General features: G+C 37.6%; 1 protein-coding gene across 1 annotated transcript; it reads left to right on the top strand.

Annotated features, from left to right (window-relative positions):
* The first annotated feature begins 12 nt into the window (after window positions 1-12).
* LOC127061985 (A-kinase anchor protein 14-like) lies at window positions 13-835 on the top strand. The gene is made up of 4 exons (XM_050989523.1): window positions 13-150; window positions 222-374; window positions 455-640; window positions 716-835. The coding sequence occupies exons 1-4, from the start codon at window positions 13-15 to the stop codon at window positions 833-835; spliced, it is 597 nt and encodes a 198-aa protein (XP_050845480.1).
* Window positions 836-14,538: the final 13,703 nt, after the last annotated feature.

The following is a 14,538-nucleotide window of genomic DNA, read 5'->3' as shown; positions in this document are numbered from 1 at the left end:
TAATCATCAAAAATGTTCAACACTTCGATATATAACTTTCAATCATTGATCGATGATTACAAACTGAAATCATGTTTCAAAATAAAGAACTTTGTTTATCAGTTCGTTAACACAGCAATCAAGAAAGCTATGAAGATAATAAGTAACATGGTTTGTTAAAAAGCTTATGTGCTCTCTTTTTATGTAATGAATTAATCATGCAAGGGAACTCGATATTTTAGGACGATATTTCTGATATAGTAGAGAGAAGAAATGCTATCGTCACTAGATCGCTGGATCCTTTTGGTGTCGAATGGTACACTTGTGGTAATATCAATATCAATAATATTGCTGAGAGCATTACGAACGAAATGCAAGAATGGAATAATTTGCCGGTACATTCAACGATAAAAATTTAGCCAAAAAGTATAACGAAAGATATTATACATCTATAGACAGACGATACACGTTCTAGGAGTTAAAAGATTGGATGTTCAGTGTAGAATTCATTAAACTTTTTGTTAGAAACGATATGAATATTTACAAATATGAAGTAATTTGGAGCGTGCCTACAAAGTCGTATCCTGAACCACAAGTGACGGTTAGTGTATTATTTGATATCGTTATAAATCTCAAGTATCCAGCGCATTATCCTGTCGACGTAAGTTTCATCCACTTTAAAGAATACCGGTAGAATAAGATAAATATATGATTATAAGAAATTTTCTTTAACCAGGTTACGTATATTTTCGAAGCTTGTCAATTTATCCATCGATTGGATATGATCTTTCAACCTAAATGGCTTTACGATATATTAGATATGAAAACTATGATGTTTAAATCATTTGATTTTTAAACAAAGACGTCTATTATCGGATTTAACAATAATTATATACGGAAGGTAAACCTTTGGACATCTGCATTAAACTAGGGCATTATTTTTACGTTGCATTTTGAAAGTATACGTACCATGCAAAGTGTCGTAAAAGTAAGAGTGTCAGATTTCTCTACGAGCCGGCGCGACGAGCACGCGCCCGGCTAAACTCGGTTGCGCACCGGACGCCGGTACACTTTGGTCGGTCAAACAATAGGAGCAGGTGATACCCCAAGAAGAGAGGGTATACCTTCTCCTACCACTTTGCTCTTTCAATCACGTTGACCATGCTCGTATTAACCCATTAGTGCCGAGTCCTTTCCTCGATTCATTACGTGAACTCGTTCAAACGTATTTTTAATACTCGATCCTTGAGTTCCGAATAACTCCCTTATTAGTCGTCTAATTAATTTTTTTTTCTGGTGTCTTTTTTCTTTTGGTTCTTTTTCCAGCACGAAGTTATCTTTGACTAGTCAAAAAAAGATTTCTTTCGTTCTCTCCCACGAAGAAAGCATACGTGACTAGAAAAAATATCTATGTAGAATCTCAACGAGACTATATACGTATGTACTGTACTGTATGTTGTATGCATGTATGTATACATGCATACATCGAGGAGGTGCGATCCGTGCGTTGGTCTTTCTGTTTTTTTGTCCGATCCTTCACTTTGGTTTTGGTAATAGAGACGACGAACCGAGAGGACAATTCGAAAATCTTCAAGGGATTTCACTGACTTTCGATGCACATGGTGGTCGAAAGCCACTGGGAGGTCTTTATCTCAGCAGGAGCCCCAGAATCGCTAACCACGTGTCGAGTGCGTTGAAATGAGTCGAGAAAGAAAGTGATTCGACGACTTCCACCTACTTGATAATAATCTCTATTCTCGCTCATTGACTATTTCTTAAAGACACGTGAATCAACGTTATTTCTTCAATAGACATTAAAAAAAAAAGAACAAAAAAAAAAGAAAAAGCATACAACGAGATTAACGTAGCACGTGTCGATTACACACGTACACGTCTCATTTATTTTTTCTTTTCGGGAGCCACCGTCTTTCACCTTACACTCGGCTCAATGTGTTTTCAGAGTTTTTACAAGGGATTCCATATTTCCTAATCTTTTCTCCGAGTCGTAGTAGCAGGTTGCTTTTGGGTCAAAGAAGAGATTTGTCTAACGTAATTTGAGAAGAAGCCGGTCGGTATGGTTTTTTCTTTAACCGGTGTGAAATTGAACTCGCTCAAACAAGTTCATTCATTTCTTGTTCTTTTTTTTTTATTTTTCAAATACATTTTAATGATTCTCTTTCTCTCTCTCCCTCTTCCCATATTTTTTATTCCATATTTCACATAAATCAATGCAGATAAGGGAAAAGACAACCAAGAGAAACGAAAACAGGAACACCGTGACCCTTTGTAAATAATCAATCTCGGAATGTGGGTCAAAGAGAAATTTCGATTGGTAAGCAGCCACCACTAGCAGCACTATCACAACCACAACCATTACGATGGCAACCACCATCGTCTATATTTATACGGGAGGCATTTTTTGTACGGCCATGCCCTAAACATCACATCCGCTGAGGTGCTTCCTTCTCTGTACTTCTTCCTCACGACGACGGCTTGGTTCGAACGAAGAAAAGCTAAAAGAAAAGAGGGAGTAATATCGGTGAAGGAACCACCGTCTCCTCACTTTCAGCAGCTTCAAACATCCGTTGCACCAGCAGCCGTCGTCAGATCTTTTACCTCTTTCCACTTCATCCCTCTTAACAATTCTATCTCCTTCACCCTTTTGCTATCTCCTTCCTCTTCCTCTTTCCATTTTATCGATCTTCATTAAGCGCTCTGAAAGGACTTTCTTCCTTCTTTTAAAACGCTATTACATTTATAATTTATAATTTGCAATAATTACATTACAGTTAACTGATTATTTATTATTTCGTGCGTTATAGTTTAAGGAAGGATTTATAGATCGTAAATATTGGAAATACTCAGCTGAAGTTACTTTCGTTCGAATCGGTAAGGGGAATTTTTAAAATTGTCACCCTTCACCCAAGTACGGAAGTCTCTTGAGTTCGGATGCAAAACGCATCTGGATCAAAGTTACTGGACACGACGAGTTTCTACAAGAGAAACGACATTAGGAGGGGAAAAAATAAGAAAGAAAGAGAGAGAGAGAGAGAGAAAGAGAGGGAAAGGGAGAGAGATGTCCGTCGTTCGTGAACGGTGAGACACGTTCCGAAGTAGAAAGACCCACGTGCAAGGCTATGAACCAACTCGAATCACCAGCTGCCGATCCATCGCTGACTCCTGGAGCCCTGGAGTCGATCTAAAATTAGCAAGAGCAGCACCCCCGCCTAGCCCTTACATGGCCACGTCATGGGCACACGCTCGGCTACTTTCAGAGAAGAAAGCAACAAAAAAAAGGAAAGGAAAAGAAAAGGAAACAATAATAATCGCGGCTTGCCCGGCACGAGTCGATCGTGTGCGATATCCCACAGCTGTTGTTTCGAGGGAGGCCTCGTGTTTACTTCGGTAAAGATCGACGACGACGAGGAAAAATGAAAGAGTTAATTGTTCGAGTCGTCTGAAAAATGGAAAGAGATTAGAACGATTTAAATCTTGATCTAAACAAACGTGTCTTTTGACTCTTCATCTTCGATTGACCTAGATTCTTATAAAAGATATTGCATGCGACGTCTTCGAACGAAGCTCTCTTTAACATCCACTCGTTAATTCTTTTTTTATCGCGGTAATTAAGGCAGGAAACACCGCAGTTAACCACATGGCTTCTGAATAGAGGCGACAAGCAATGAAAAAAATCACTAACGGCAAGACAATGAACTGTATCCTTTGGAGGATGTTTTCATTATAGAAGGAAGAATATTTATAATTTTCATTCCCTCTGTGGAATCCTTTCTTCTCCAATACGAATTACATTGAAATTTAATATAAATTACACAGTCGATACCCTTGTCACGATTTATATTCTAGTCGTTTAGTAATCGTGAACACGTTTGACATTGATGCCACAAGGAGGAAGAACTTACGAATCTCCCCTGGTAGTCCTTCCGAGTTCGTTGTCCTCTAATATTTGGTGGGCCAGAGGGCCACGAAAGAAGAAATCCTTTCGGTCTTCTCCTCGTGGTACAGGAGAGCCTCCGTCTGAGTACATCTGCGCCGAGCGGATGCAGCCTGCATTTTATGGCCGCCCAATGCAACCGATTCTCGTTTCTGCACCCGCACTCACACCCTACTACCACCTTCAGCACGCGGCACAACGACTTCTATAATTAGATTTCCTTCTTCCCTTCAGCTTAGACACCTTCGATCCACGTACGATCTCTCTTTGCATTACGAATCATAGAAATCTGACAGACATCCCACCTATTTTGTCTTCGTCTTTCTTTTGAGACGTCACTCGTTTGATATTGAAAAAAAAAATGGATAATAATCTTCAAAAATTCTTTCTCATGATTTTATTTATGTTCTATGATTAAATAATGTTTCCGAAGATCTATTTCTACGCGTTAGTACTTTATATCATATATAATTTCTTTTACTATAGTAATGCTCGGTATAATTTATGTCGAATTAATCAAGTTAATCGGAAATGTATTATGCGATTCAAAAGAGAACTACGGTCACTATGACATTAACGAGTCATTCACAGATGTCACAGGTTTCTACTTGGCTATTTCGAACAGGTTGCGCTCGGATCTATTTTTTGATCATTGGCAACGACCGGATCCATGGATTCGTGTTCTCGACGACAGGTAGGCAAATAGGTAATTCAAATGGCAGCGATTAAATCGCTGACCGATCTATAAATGTATCCCGTCGTGCCAAAGGAGTGGCATCTTCGTAATTATAAATATCATTTAATTGTTGGTAATCAGCCAGTATTCTGACTCTCTAAAGAGGGAAATTTATGATCTTTGCTCGTGGCAGAAAATCTTGTCGGTCACGACACACCTACACTTTTACGACTTGCTATAAAGACCATTTTGTAGCGTTGTGACAGTTAACCAATACAGTATTTTCTTTGTTTTATGATCGTCGAATCGATAAATTCAACTTTAACAAAATATTAACTTAGATTTATTCAATGGTTTGGCATTATTACAATTAAATGCTATACAAACATATTTGTAGAATAAACAAATGATTTTAAACAGATTTATTTCAAAAGAGATCAGATCTTTTTAAATGATCAAACGAAAAATTTATTAAAGATTACTAAGGGATAGCAAATGTTTTAGCAGCTTGGCAACCTGACCCGATTCGTCGCTGATCCGCATGCAAATACGAGCTAAACTTAGAGACGTTCGATTTTCCTCCTTGCCGACGACAGATCGTGTTTTCGTCTTTGTCGACCTTAATCATTCCTCGTGGACTCATCTGTCCGCTGACGAATTTACACAATATTGTCGTAGGCGAGCACCTTTTGCTCCCATTTCGCAGCTGATCGAGCGACACCTCCATAGGATATGAACGTTTCCAATTCGTCGTACAGCAAATTTATTAAGGACAACTTGATATATATATATATTTTTAATTAATATATCGAGAAAAAAGAATTTGTCATTTTCAAGAAAGTCTAATTTTTTTTGGATAAATTCCCACGACATATGACATACATTTCATTCAAGCAGGACTTTAAAGGATTACGATAAGGTGGCTGATGAGCACTCTACATGGTGAGCCTGGATTCCTCAATGGGCCACTAGAAGGGAACGTTCTGAATGAACGTGCACGCGTACTTACTCATGTTACCCTATGTAATACGAACCATCTTTTGTTAACGTATAAAATTAAATGATCCTCAGGATCGTTTGACATCATTCGATCTACCTACAATCGAATTTCGTAACAATTAATCAATTAGAAGGAATTAACTTGTCAGTCTGATACAATTTAATTTTGAAATCTTTGATCATTTCTAAATAAAATAAAAGAATAAATGAAAACTTCATAGAAAAGTATTTCGTTATAAGAGTTGTAAGAGTATCTACTGTATATTAGTGTTGCGTGTGAGTGCGTTCTGTTAAGTGTATGTGTGCGCTCTCGAAGACGAAGAAGAAGACGGATAGGAAGGAACCGAATCTCATGAGGATGAAAGGAGACGAAAGAAGGGCGCGTGTCGGTCGCGTGCCGCTCGACGAGATGTGACTCGGTGTCTGCGACCCTCTCTCGTCCTTTAACCCCTCCCAAACTACAGTAGCGGATTTCACGCTTCCGCCCTAACCTCCGACACAGTTCTTTTCTTTTTTTACCTAACAATGAAAAAAATATTTTATCTCGTAGATTGAGTCTTCGTGAAAAATATTATAAGTTAATGATACCGACATATTAATTAGTAGAGTACAATAATTAATACAAATAATAAAGAGCCTTTTTATATATATATCCGTTGTTCGAAGATAAAGATAAAATAAATTTTTATTTATAAAGTAATATCTTGATATATCGATCAGAATTGATCTTATTTAAATTTCACTGTTACCAAGCGTTGTTTATGAAATTTTTTATACGTATAAATTATTGAATTATTATTACGTTAATTAGAAGATAAATTTGAAGAATCGTGATCGATCGAAAGTCGGGCGTTTAAATATCGTAGGGACACGTGTCGTTCACCGCAGGGCGAAGTACCTCTTGAATCCATCACTGTACCCTTCAGGACCACGACCTTAGGCCCCTCATCGTCTCGTCTACTTCCTCTTCCTCCGCCCCCTCATTTTTTCATCTTCTCCTTGAAGCCGTCTGGACTATGGCAATGGAAGAAAGAAACCACCCTGAGTATATCCAGGGTGGCAACGTGAGTTCGTCTTTTGCCGTGTAAGAGGATTTAACGGAGACAATAAGATCTAGGGAAAAAGAGATAGACACGTTAGATTTAATCTTTTTCTATCTAACGATCAGTGATTCGAGATAACGTGTTAACATGAGCGCCTACACATTTCGTCCTTTATCATCCTGACGTTTGATGAATTCTCATCATCTTTTTTTCGCAACGATAGAAACCATTAACATTTTCTTAACCGTTTGAAAAAGTAATCTTTCTTTCTTACACAAAATTTTAATCTAATCACGTTACATACCAATTTATTAAAATAAGCTTTAAGGTTTTGTCAAGACATCATGAAAACGAACGTAACTCCGGGAAATTATCGATGATCAAGATGATTTATTATTTGATTTTTCTAAAAATGATTCTTCCAGTAAGATCGAAAAAGATAACAACTTAGTGACCGAATTTGTTCTCGATCGAAACGGTTAAACTCAATGGCAGCGTTCGTCTGTTCTTGACGCATATATAACAAGAGAGAAGAAAGAAATAAAGGGAGAGAGAGAGAGAGAGAGAAAGAGAGAAGGGGAAAAAACGCAGGAATTACTCGCGTAAAAGGGAGAAGGAAGGGCCCTCTATCTCTTCCTTCGTCGTCGTCTCGATCGAGATCCGCAGACGGTCCGGCCGAGTGTAGAATTTCGTCATGAAATTTTGTGAATGAACCCTCGTGACTCGCGCTTTTGAATGGAAACCGACGGGCCAGTTTTTACGAAAACACCACTGCCACAGGATGCGGGTGCGTACAGAGAGACAGAAAGATAGAGAGAGAGAGAAAAAAAGAGAAAGAGAGACAGAGAGAGCTCCCTTCACTTTTATCGTTTTTTATGTTTCTCTTTTCTTGTTCAACGGGAGAGGGTGGATAAAGAAAGAGAGAGATAGAAGATCGCCAGCTGATCGCCTCCGCCTTTGAAAAGGTTTCGCAAAATGCGAGCACGTGCTCGTGTGCGTGGCCTCCTTTAGATTTGCATGCTTACTTGCCACCTGCGAAGCCGGATCGTTTCTTGTTCCGATTCTTGCTCAGAATCCATCATTCGAATTGTACTACTTTCTTCGTTCCGGCCATATTTCGTTATACTCGTTAACGATTTTTTTAAAGATTTGTTAACGTGTCAAACGCTACGTAATAAAAATTATTAAGTATACAAAAAATATACAAGGAATTGATATTAGTCAGTTTATCAAAAATACAAATTATTTTGTTGGGGTTGAAATATTGTTGAAGAATTATTATTTGTAAAACTCTATCACCATCGTTATAGGAAGCAACGATACCGATAATATATGTATATATACTTGTATATTTTATATACAACGGTATATGGAGTAATATCATCTTTAAATCTATCTATTGAAGATATGAAATCAAAAAGAAAGGAAATAGTTTTAATATAATTTATGTCTTAATATATTATACATTAATATTATTATTTAATATATAATAATAACATATTATTACATTAATATTATTATTTTTTAGAAAGATATATCGATTTGTTCGATGCTAATGTTATTGCATCGAATGATCGATTAATTCTCGATCGATATCATCTTTCGTTTTATTTCATATGATGATTAGGAAAAGAATGACAATCATCTTTCTTTGTATTTCATATGATGGCTTGAAGAAGGGTGGTAGTGGGGAGGGGGCAAGTGGCTGTACGACGACGAGACATAAAAAAAGCAATGCAAAGGGTGGTGTGCCAGAATGGTGGGGGTAGATTCGAGGGTCCGAAACAGGCTGCCGCTCGCTGTCTCTCCGGAAGGAACTGTCTCCCTTTATCCCTGAAGACATTCCTTCCAACACGAGCCAACGTACTCTATGACGGTGTTCTCCCACTTCTACATACGACATACACACATACATACCTACATACATCCCCTCTCCCCGTTAACCTTTTGCACCCAGAACTAAATTAAGAATCGTTCCGGTCGTCGTTTTCCCTCCCTAGCCTTGTCAGTTAATTTCTTATTTTTTCCTCTTTTTTTTTCATTTTTTTTTTATATATATATTTATATATACTCGCTCGCATCTTTTAAAGTTGATCTATTTGATATATACATAAAAATTAATCACAAAATATGACTTTGTAAAAAATTTTTGTAATAAATTTAAATCTAGATCGATATGCTTGTCTAAATGTTACAACAGGATATTGTTTATGTTTTTTAATGATTCATCATGTTCATTGTGTAAAGGAAATAATAGGAATCATTTTCTCTAGTGTCATTGCACTCGACGGAGCCCTAGCCGCGAAAGTACACGTAAACGGCTGAAAATTTGTGCTGGCACGCGACCAAAATTTCTCCCTTTTCTTCGTCTTCCACGTTTTCGTCTTTCATCTTCCAGGGAACGAACCTTGGTCGGAGACTAAGGCTGGAGGGAATCAAACTTGTCCTATCGTCTCGTCGTCTTTTCTTTTATATATATATATATATATATATATATATATATATATATATATATTTATATTTATATGATATATATATATATTTATATGATATATATATCATGACATATTTCCATTCATAAGTATAAAAAATAATTACTTCTATCATTAGTATACATATATATATATATAATACGAATATTGTAAAAATCTTCAGAAACCGAAAATCCTATCTTCGAACGCAAAGAAATATTAGATATTCTATGAAATATGAAACACAACCGTGTAGTAGAAAGCTGAAACGTCGCCTGGTACGTTTGGCAAGACATCAAGCATACATATTTTGCTAACGAAGTAACGCCGGACAAGTCTCACAGTATTCTCACGAAGAAGTCAAAGAAAAAGGAGGAATGGAAGGCCACCTAGGCGGCTTTTCCACCTAGTCGACAAACTAAGAAAATGGTAGAGCTCGGGATTTCTAACTTCTAATCTTTCGTGTCGTACCTCTCACAACTCGCGGATGACCGTGGAATAGGAGAGAGGTGGTTTACCCGGAGAACGCGACAGCTGCATCGAGCCACCGGCCTGAAAATAGCTCGACAACCCCATGCCGAGACCAACTTCTCTCTCTCTCTCTTTCTTTCTTTCTGTCTGTCTGTCTGTCTGTCTATCTATCTTTCTTTCTCTCTCTCTCTCTTTTTCTCTTCCTTTTTCTCTTTCTCTCTTTCCAATCTTTTTTTCTTAATTTTTCCCGTTTGAAAAGCGACCCACCCACGAACCTTTTAAACAGCAATCGCGTGCTTTTTCCACTTTTCTCGTTGAGGAATAGAAGGAGAGTTGAAAAGCTAGAGATGATAGTGATGGTAGTGGTTGACACGTTCGTCGAAAAAGGGAGTAATCTTTAAGCTCTCATACGACGAGTGTTGATTTATCATAGGAGGGAAACAGGCGTTTCCGGATTGTTTACGTATACTATGTAATGCTCTAGACATTACTCGTTTTCCCCGCCCTTAAGTTCGTCCTTCGTTCTACGAGGATCATTCTTAATGACTTGTCCTTCGTCGTTCGGTTAACAAAAAATTAGACTTCTCTCAACCTAATATTTTCCTTAAAAACTATTTCTTCGTACTTAATCTCTTTCTCTCTCTTTTTTCCTTCTTTTCTTCTGCGGCTTTCTTTGAGAGGTAAAGTACTTAGGCGAGCTCGTGCCTTCCGGCTTTACTTAATTTTATTTATAGCATTTATAACGCATGGATACGAGAGTTACTAACTCACAATCTCTCTTTCTCTCTCTCTTTCAGTGTCTCTTAAACAATTGTAACTTTTTATTTTATTTCGTCTTATCTTGTTGAAATAAAACATGTATTTTCTTTTTTATTGCTAATACACACAAACTCACACGTACGCACATATACGTTAATATTTTAAATCTTTTTATAAGTCGAAATTTAGTCTCTGTATATCTGTGGCTATAAGGAAAATGTCTAACATCACAATTTCAAAAGATTCGAATATATGCATTAATTGAACTGTAGAAAATTTATTAGAAAATATATGTTAAAACAAATTTACATATTTAGCGTAAAAAGAAAAGAAGGAAACATCGCTAATAAGAAGAATTGACGTTTTAAACGACAATATTATGAAAATAAAAAGATGTAGGATAAAATATTTTTCCTTGCAATCACGGATATACTAATAGATTATTCGATAGTTTTTAAAAAACGTAAAAGTAGAAATATAAATCTTCTAAAATCAGTTTTTATAAGACTTTGTTTCATATCTAAGCTCATACTTTTTGTTGTTACGCACGTGGTCAATTCGCAAGATTATTCTATCTTTCTTCTTAACTTCCTCCTCCACACCTGGAGCCTCTCCAAGATTTGCCGAAAATACTTTACGTTTGGCGTCCCACCGCGAGAACACCTTCGGGCACCTGTAGGATGCTCGTCGTTCGCCAGAAGAAAAACATCGAAGAAGAAGAAGGAGAAGGAGAAGAAGAAGAAGAAGAAGAAGAAGAAGAAGGAGAAGAAGAGTGAGAGGTAAAAGAAAAAGAGGTTCGTAGAGAGGTAAAAGAAAAAGACTCGAACGTGGTTAACCGCGATGCAAACTTATCACGCCGCGTACACGAATAATAAACACGCGCGAACGATGACGATACACACTCATGCATCCGTCCTGGCAGAGACTCGGAATTGCGTCAACGAGAAGAGTAGAGAAGAGACTCGTGACTTTATTTTCGAGTGCGAACGCGTCGATACGCGTGCTCGATCACTATGCCGATCCTACTTGGACACCTGTTCACCCGCCAATGATACGATCGTCCGAAATAATAAGTGAAGAATCTGTAAAGATAAACATAAATGAACGAAGAATATTATTATCATTATTTAAAATAAAATAAAAGTTTCTAATAATTCGATTTTATCTATACTATGTAATATAAAAAAAGAAACGACGTACTACTACATTTCAAAACGATAAATATATAACTTAGGCTATTTTCATAATCATTGACGCATGTGTATATAATCATACGTACACTATAATACAATATACGTATATACTGATACATCTATATGAAACATTTAAAGTAGTTTGTAATGAAACGAAACAATTTTATCGACCAAATCGTCTTTTTAAAAAAGAAAAATGAAAGAAGGAATGTCGACTGCTCTTTAACTAAGTTTGACTGTCGAGAAAGGCGTAGCAAGGAACGTCGTTTCTATCTACGTGAAGAAGGTGGTAGACGGATATAACGGCTACGTCCTCTTCGTCGTGTCGTTGGTGGCTACGGAGGATAGAGAAGCAGGTTGGTGCGCTGGGTGGTTCTTCTGGCGCGACGCCAGGCGTCCGCCGAATTTAGCACCGCGACGCTGACTAACTCGCGTGGCATTCATTCAATAGTCGACTAAAAAGCCCCCCTGATGCCTTCCTTGCATACTCCATTCTTTCGAGAACTACGAGCCGGCCGTTGTATCGCGAAAACATTTACATTGTCGTTCGTTACACTCGAATCTCCGGCTCTCGATGGTTATCCAAAATGGCGCTTGACTGCATTCTTCTTCCCTCTCTCTCTCTCGCTCTCTCTCTTTCGTTTCCCCTATCTTCAGCATTACACGTTAGGCTTTATTTATTACCTCCCAAGCTGCCTCGAGTCGACTTAAGCCGAATTCGAACGTGCGAAAAAACAAACTAAAGTCTTGTGAAAATGTATTTTGTTAAAATTACAAAAAAGAAAATGGAGTATACGGATCAGTTTTCTTCAAACATACATTGATCGCCACGTTCAATTCACCGTACGAATACTTTTCTAAATGTTAACTGCTCGATTTAACATGATGAAGTGTGGTGGCGCATGTCGGTGGCGTTGAAAATACAGCATTTTGCCAAAGCATTGCTTGCTATCACTTGACGCACAACGAGATTGAACGAGAAAGAGAGAGAGAGAGAGAGAGAGAGAGAGAGGAGTTCTATTTTGAACGGAGGCACGATCGGTGTGCCAGACAAGAGCGAGATCTATCTTTTTATCTCGCTCTTTCGATCACGAAACTAAGAGCAACACGTTGTTACATTTTCTTGATAAAATGTTCAAATGATATTTGTATCAAGGAATTGTATTTTATTCTCTTTATTGAAATCATTTCATACAACGTCCTCGAATAAATACAATCTTACTGTCTCTAATAAATAAATTATAATAATCGTTTTTCTTTGTTATCATTCGTTATCATGAAATATTATAGATAAATCGTATAATGCAAAAGGATCAAATTTCAACCCTGTATTCTGGTCCGGACGTACATGTTTCCTGGAATTAGAGGAGACATTTGCAACTCCGATGACCGTACCTCTCCTGGAAGTATCACTCGTCTCTTCTCTTCAGCAAAAAGCCCGTGTGTGTTCCTCGATGAATCACGTCCTACCAGCTTTGCATTACTTTTTGCTTTTAAGTTATACTATCTCTCTCTTTTTCTCTCTCCTTCTCTTCCCCTCTCTTTTTCTCTTTTCTTCTCTTTCTCTCTTAATTTTCGAAGTTAAAGAAGCCGAAGGAGGGAAAAAATTTCTTGTTTTTTCTATTCCTACGTTGAGTCCGTTAGAGTTAATGAGCGTGAGCGCGTGCCGTCGATTCAACGTCGAAGGACCCTTTTCTCCCTTTTCCTTTCGACCTTTTTGTTGTTCGAGATACTTTTAAAATCGTCTTTCTCGTTTTTCTTCACGCTGATTTTAAATTCCTAATACTTTTCTTTTTTAATAATGGAGTATTCCAATGACCGAGAACAACGATAGTATAATTTCATAAAGGAAATATCGATCTCCAAGGAATAGCCTCCGACCTTCTCGAGTTTCTATGCAATGCATTGATCCATGCCAACAGGAATCACGCTGCACTTATACGTATCAATGTAAATTTCATGAAAACTTCAATATCTACTCTTTCGTTTGGTAAAATAATCGAAAACATTTGTACAGAAACTGAGATATAATTATATACGATGGATCATAAGCACGAAGGAAGACAGAAAATAATCTGACAATCTCATCTCGATTATTTAAAAAAGACGAATCATAGAGGAATGATGAAAACAAAGTGAATCAGTGCAAACGTTTTTAGCTTTGTCACGCGAATACGCAGTAACACATTCTTAAATCTTTAAGTAAAATTTGATCTTAATTTTTTTCTTTTCATTTTAATACATATTTCCATTAACGAGCGATCCTCGATATTTTTATCCGTCCCACGCGTGCTATTAATTATCTCTCGCTTCTATTTAATGACTCGAACGTCCACCGGAACAAAGATACAAAAAAAAGGAAAAAAAAGACGAAAAAAAATAAATGAAAAAAAAGAGAGGAAAAAAAAGGATAAGGACAATATTCCATGAGGTTGGACGATCTTGCATGAATAATACCTTCGGTCATTCCGGCAATAATAATAGGTACCGGAGAAAAAAAGTGATCGCCTACGTGAATAAAACGGTTAACGATAAGGGTGGTTCGTAGATGGTGGTAGAAGAGAAACTTCTCAGCTTCTTCGGTCCATTCTATATTCCGAGCTCTTGGTAGGTACGTGCACGCGCGAGAGTTTATTATCCGCACTCGAAGCGATGAGATTCCCGTACGCGTGAACGCACACTATTTAACACGTAATACATAGACACAAATACATACCTATACACAGATTCGAGATCGAAGGAGGGAACGCGTGCAACTTGCCAGCTGAACGAGAAGAAGTAGAAGAAGAAGACGAAGAAGAAGAAGAAGGAGGAGAAGAAGAAGAAGAAGAAGAAGAAGAAGAAGAAGAAGAAGAAGAAGAAGAAGAAGAAGAAGAAGAAGAAGAAGAAGATGAAGAAGTGGTGCTGGTAGTAGTAGAAGAAGGCAAAGAGGTAGATGAGGAAGGGAAGAGAAGAGCGAGGGAGGCTGCGCTCCTATATGTAGCCCCGAATCTTA

This window comes from Vespula vulgaris, chromosome 2, assembly GCF_905475345.1.
Source record: "Vespula vulgaris chromosome 2, iyVesVulg1.1, whole genome shotgun sequence".
Lineage (NCBI taxonomy): Eukaryota > Metazoa > Arthropoda > Insecta > Hymenoptera > Vespidae > Vespula > Vespula vulgaris.
Note: the sequence above shows the minus strand (reverse complement) of the source record. Positions and strands in the feature narration are given on the sequence as shown.

Coding starts and splice junctions, on each gene's coding strand:
- LOC127061985 (XM_050989523.1), top strand. CDS start 13: ATGTTCAACACTTCGATATATAACTTTCAATCATTGATCGATGATTAC. Junction 151..221: donor TGAAGATAATAAGTAACATG/GTTTGTTAAAAA, acceptor TCGATATTTTAG/GACGATATTTCTGATATAGT. Junction 641..715: donor CAGCGCATTATCCTGTCGAC/GTAAGTTTCATC, acceptor TTCTTTAACCAG/GTTACGTATATTTTCGAAGC.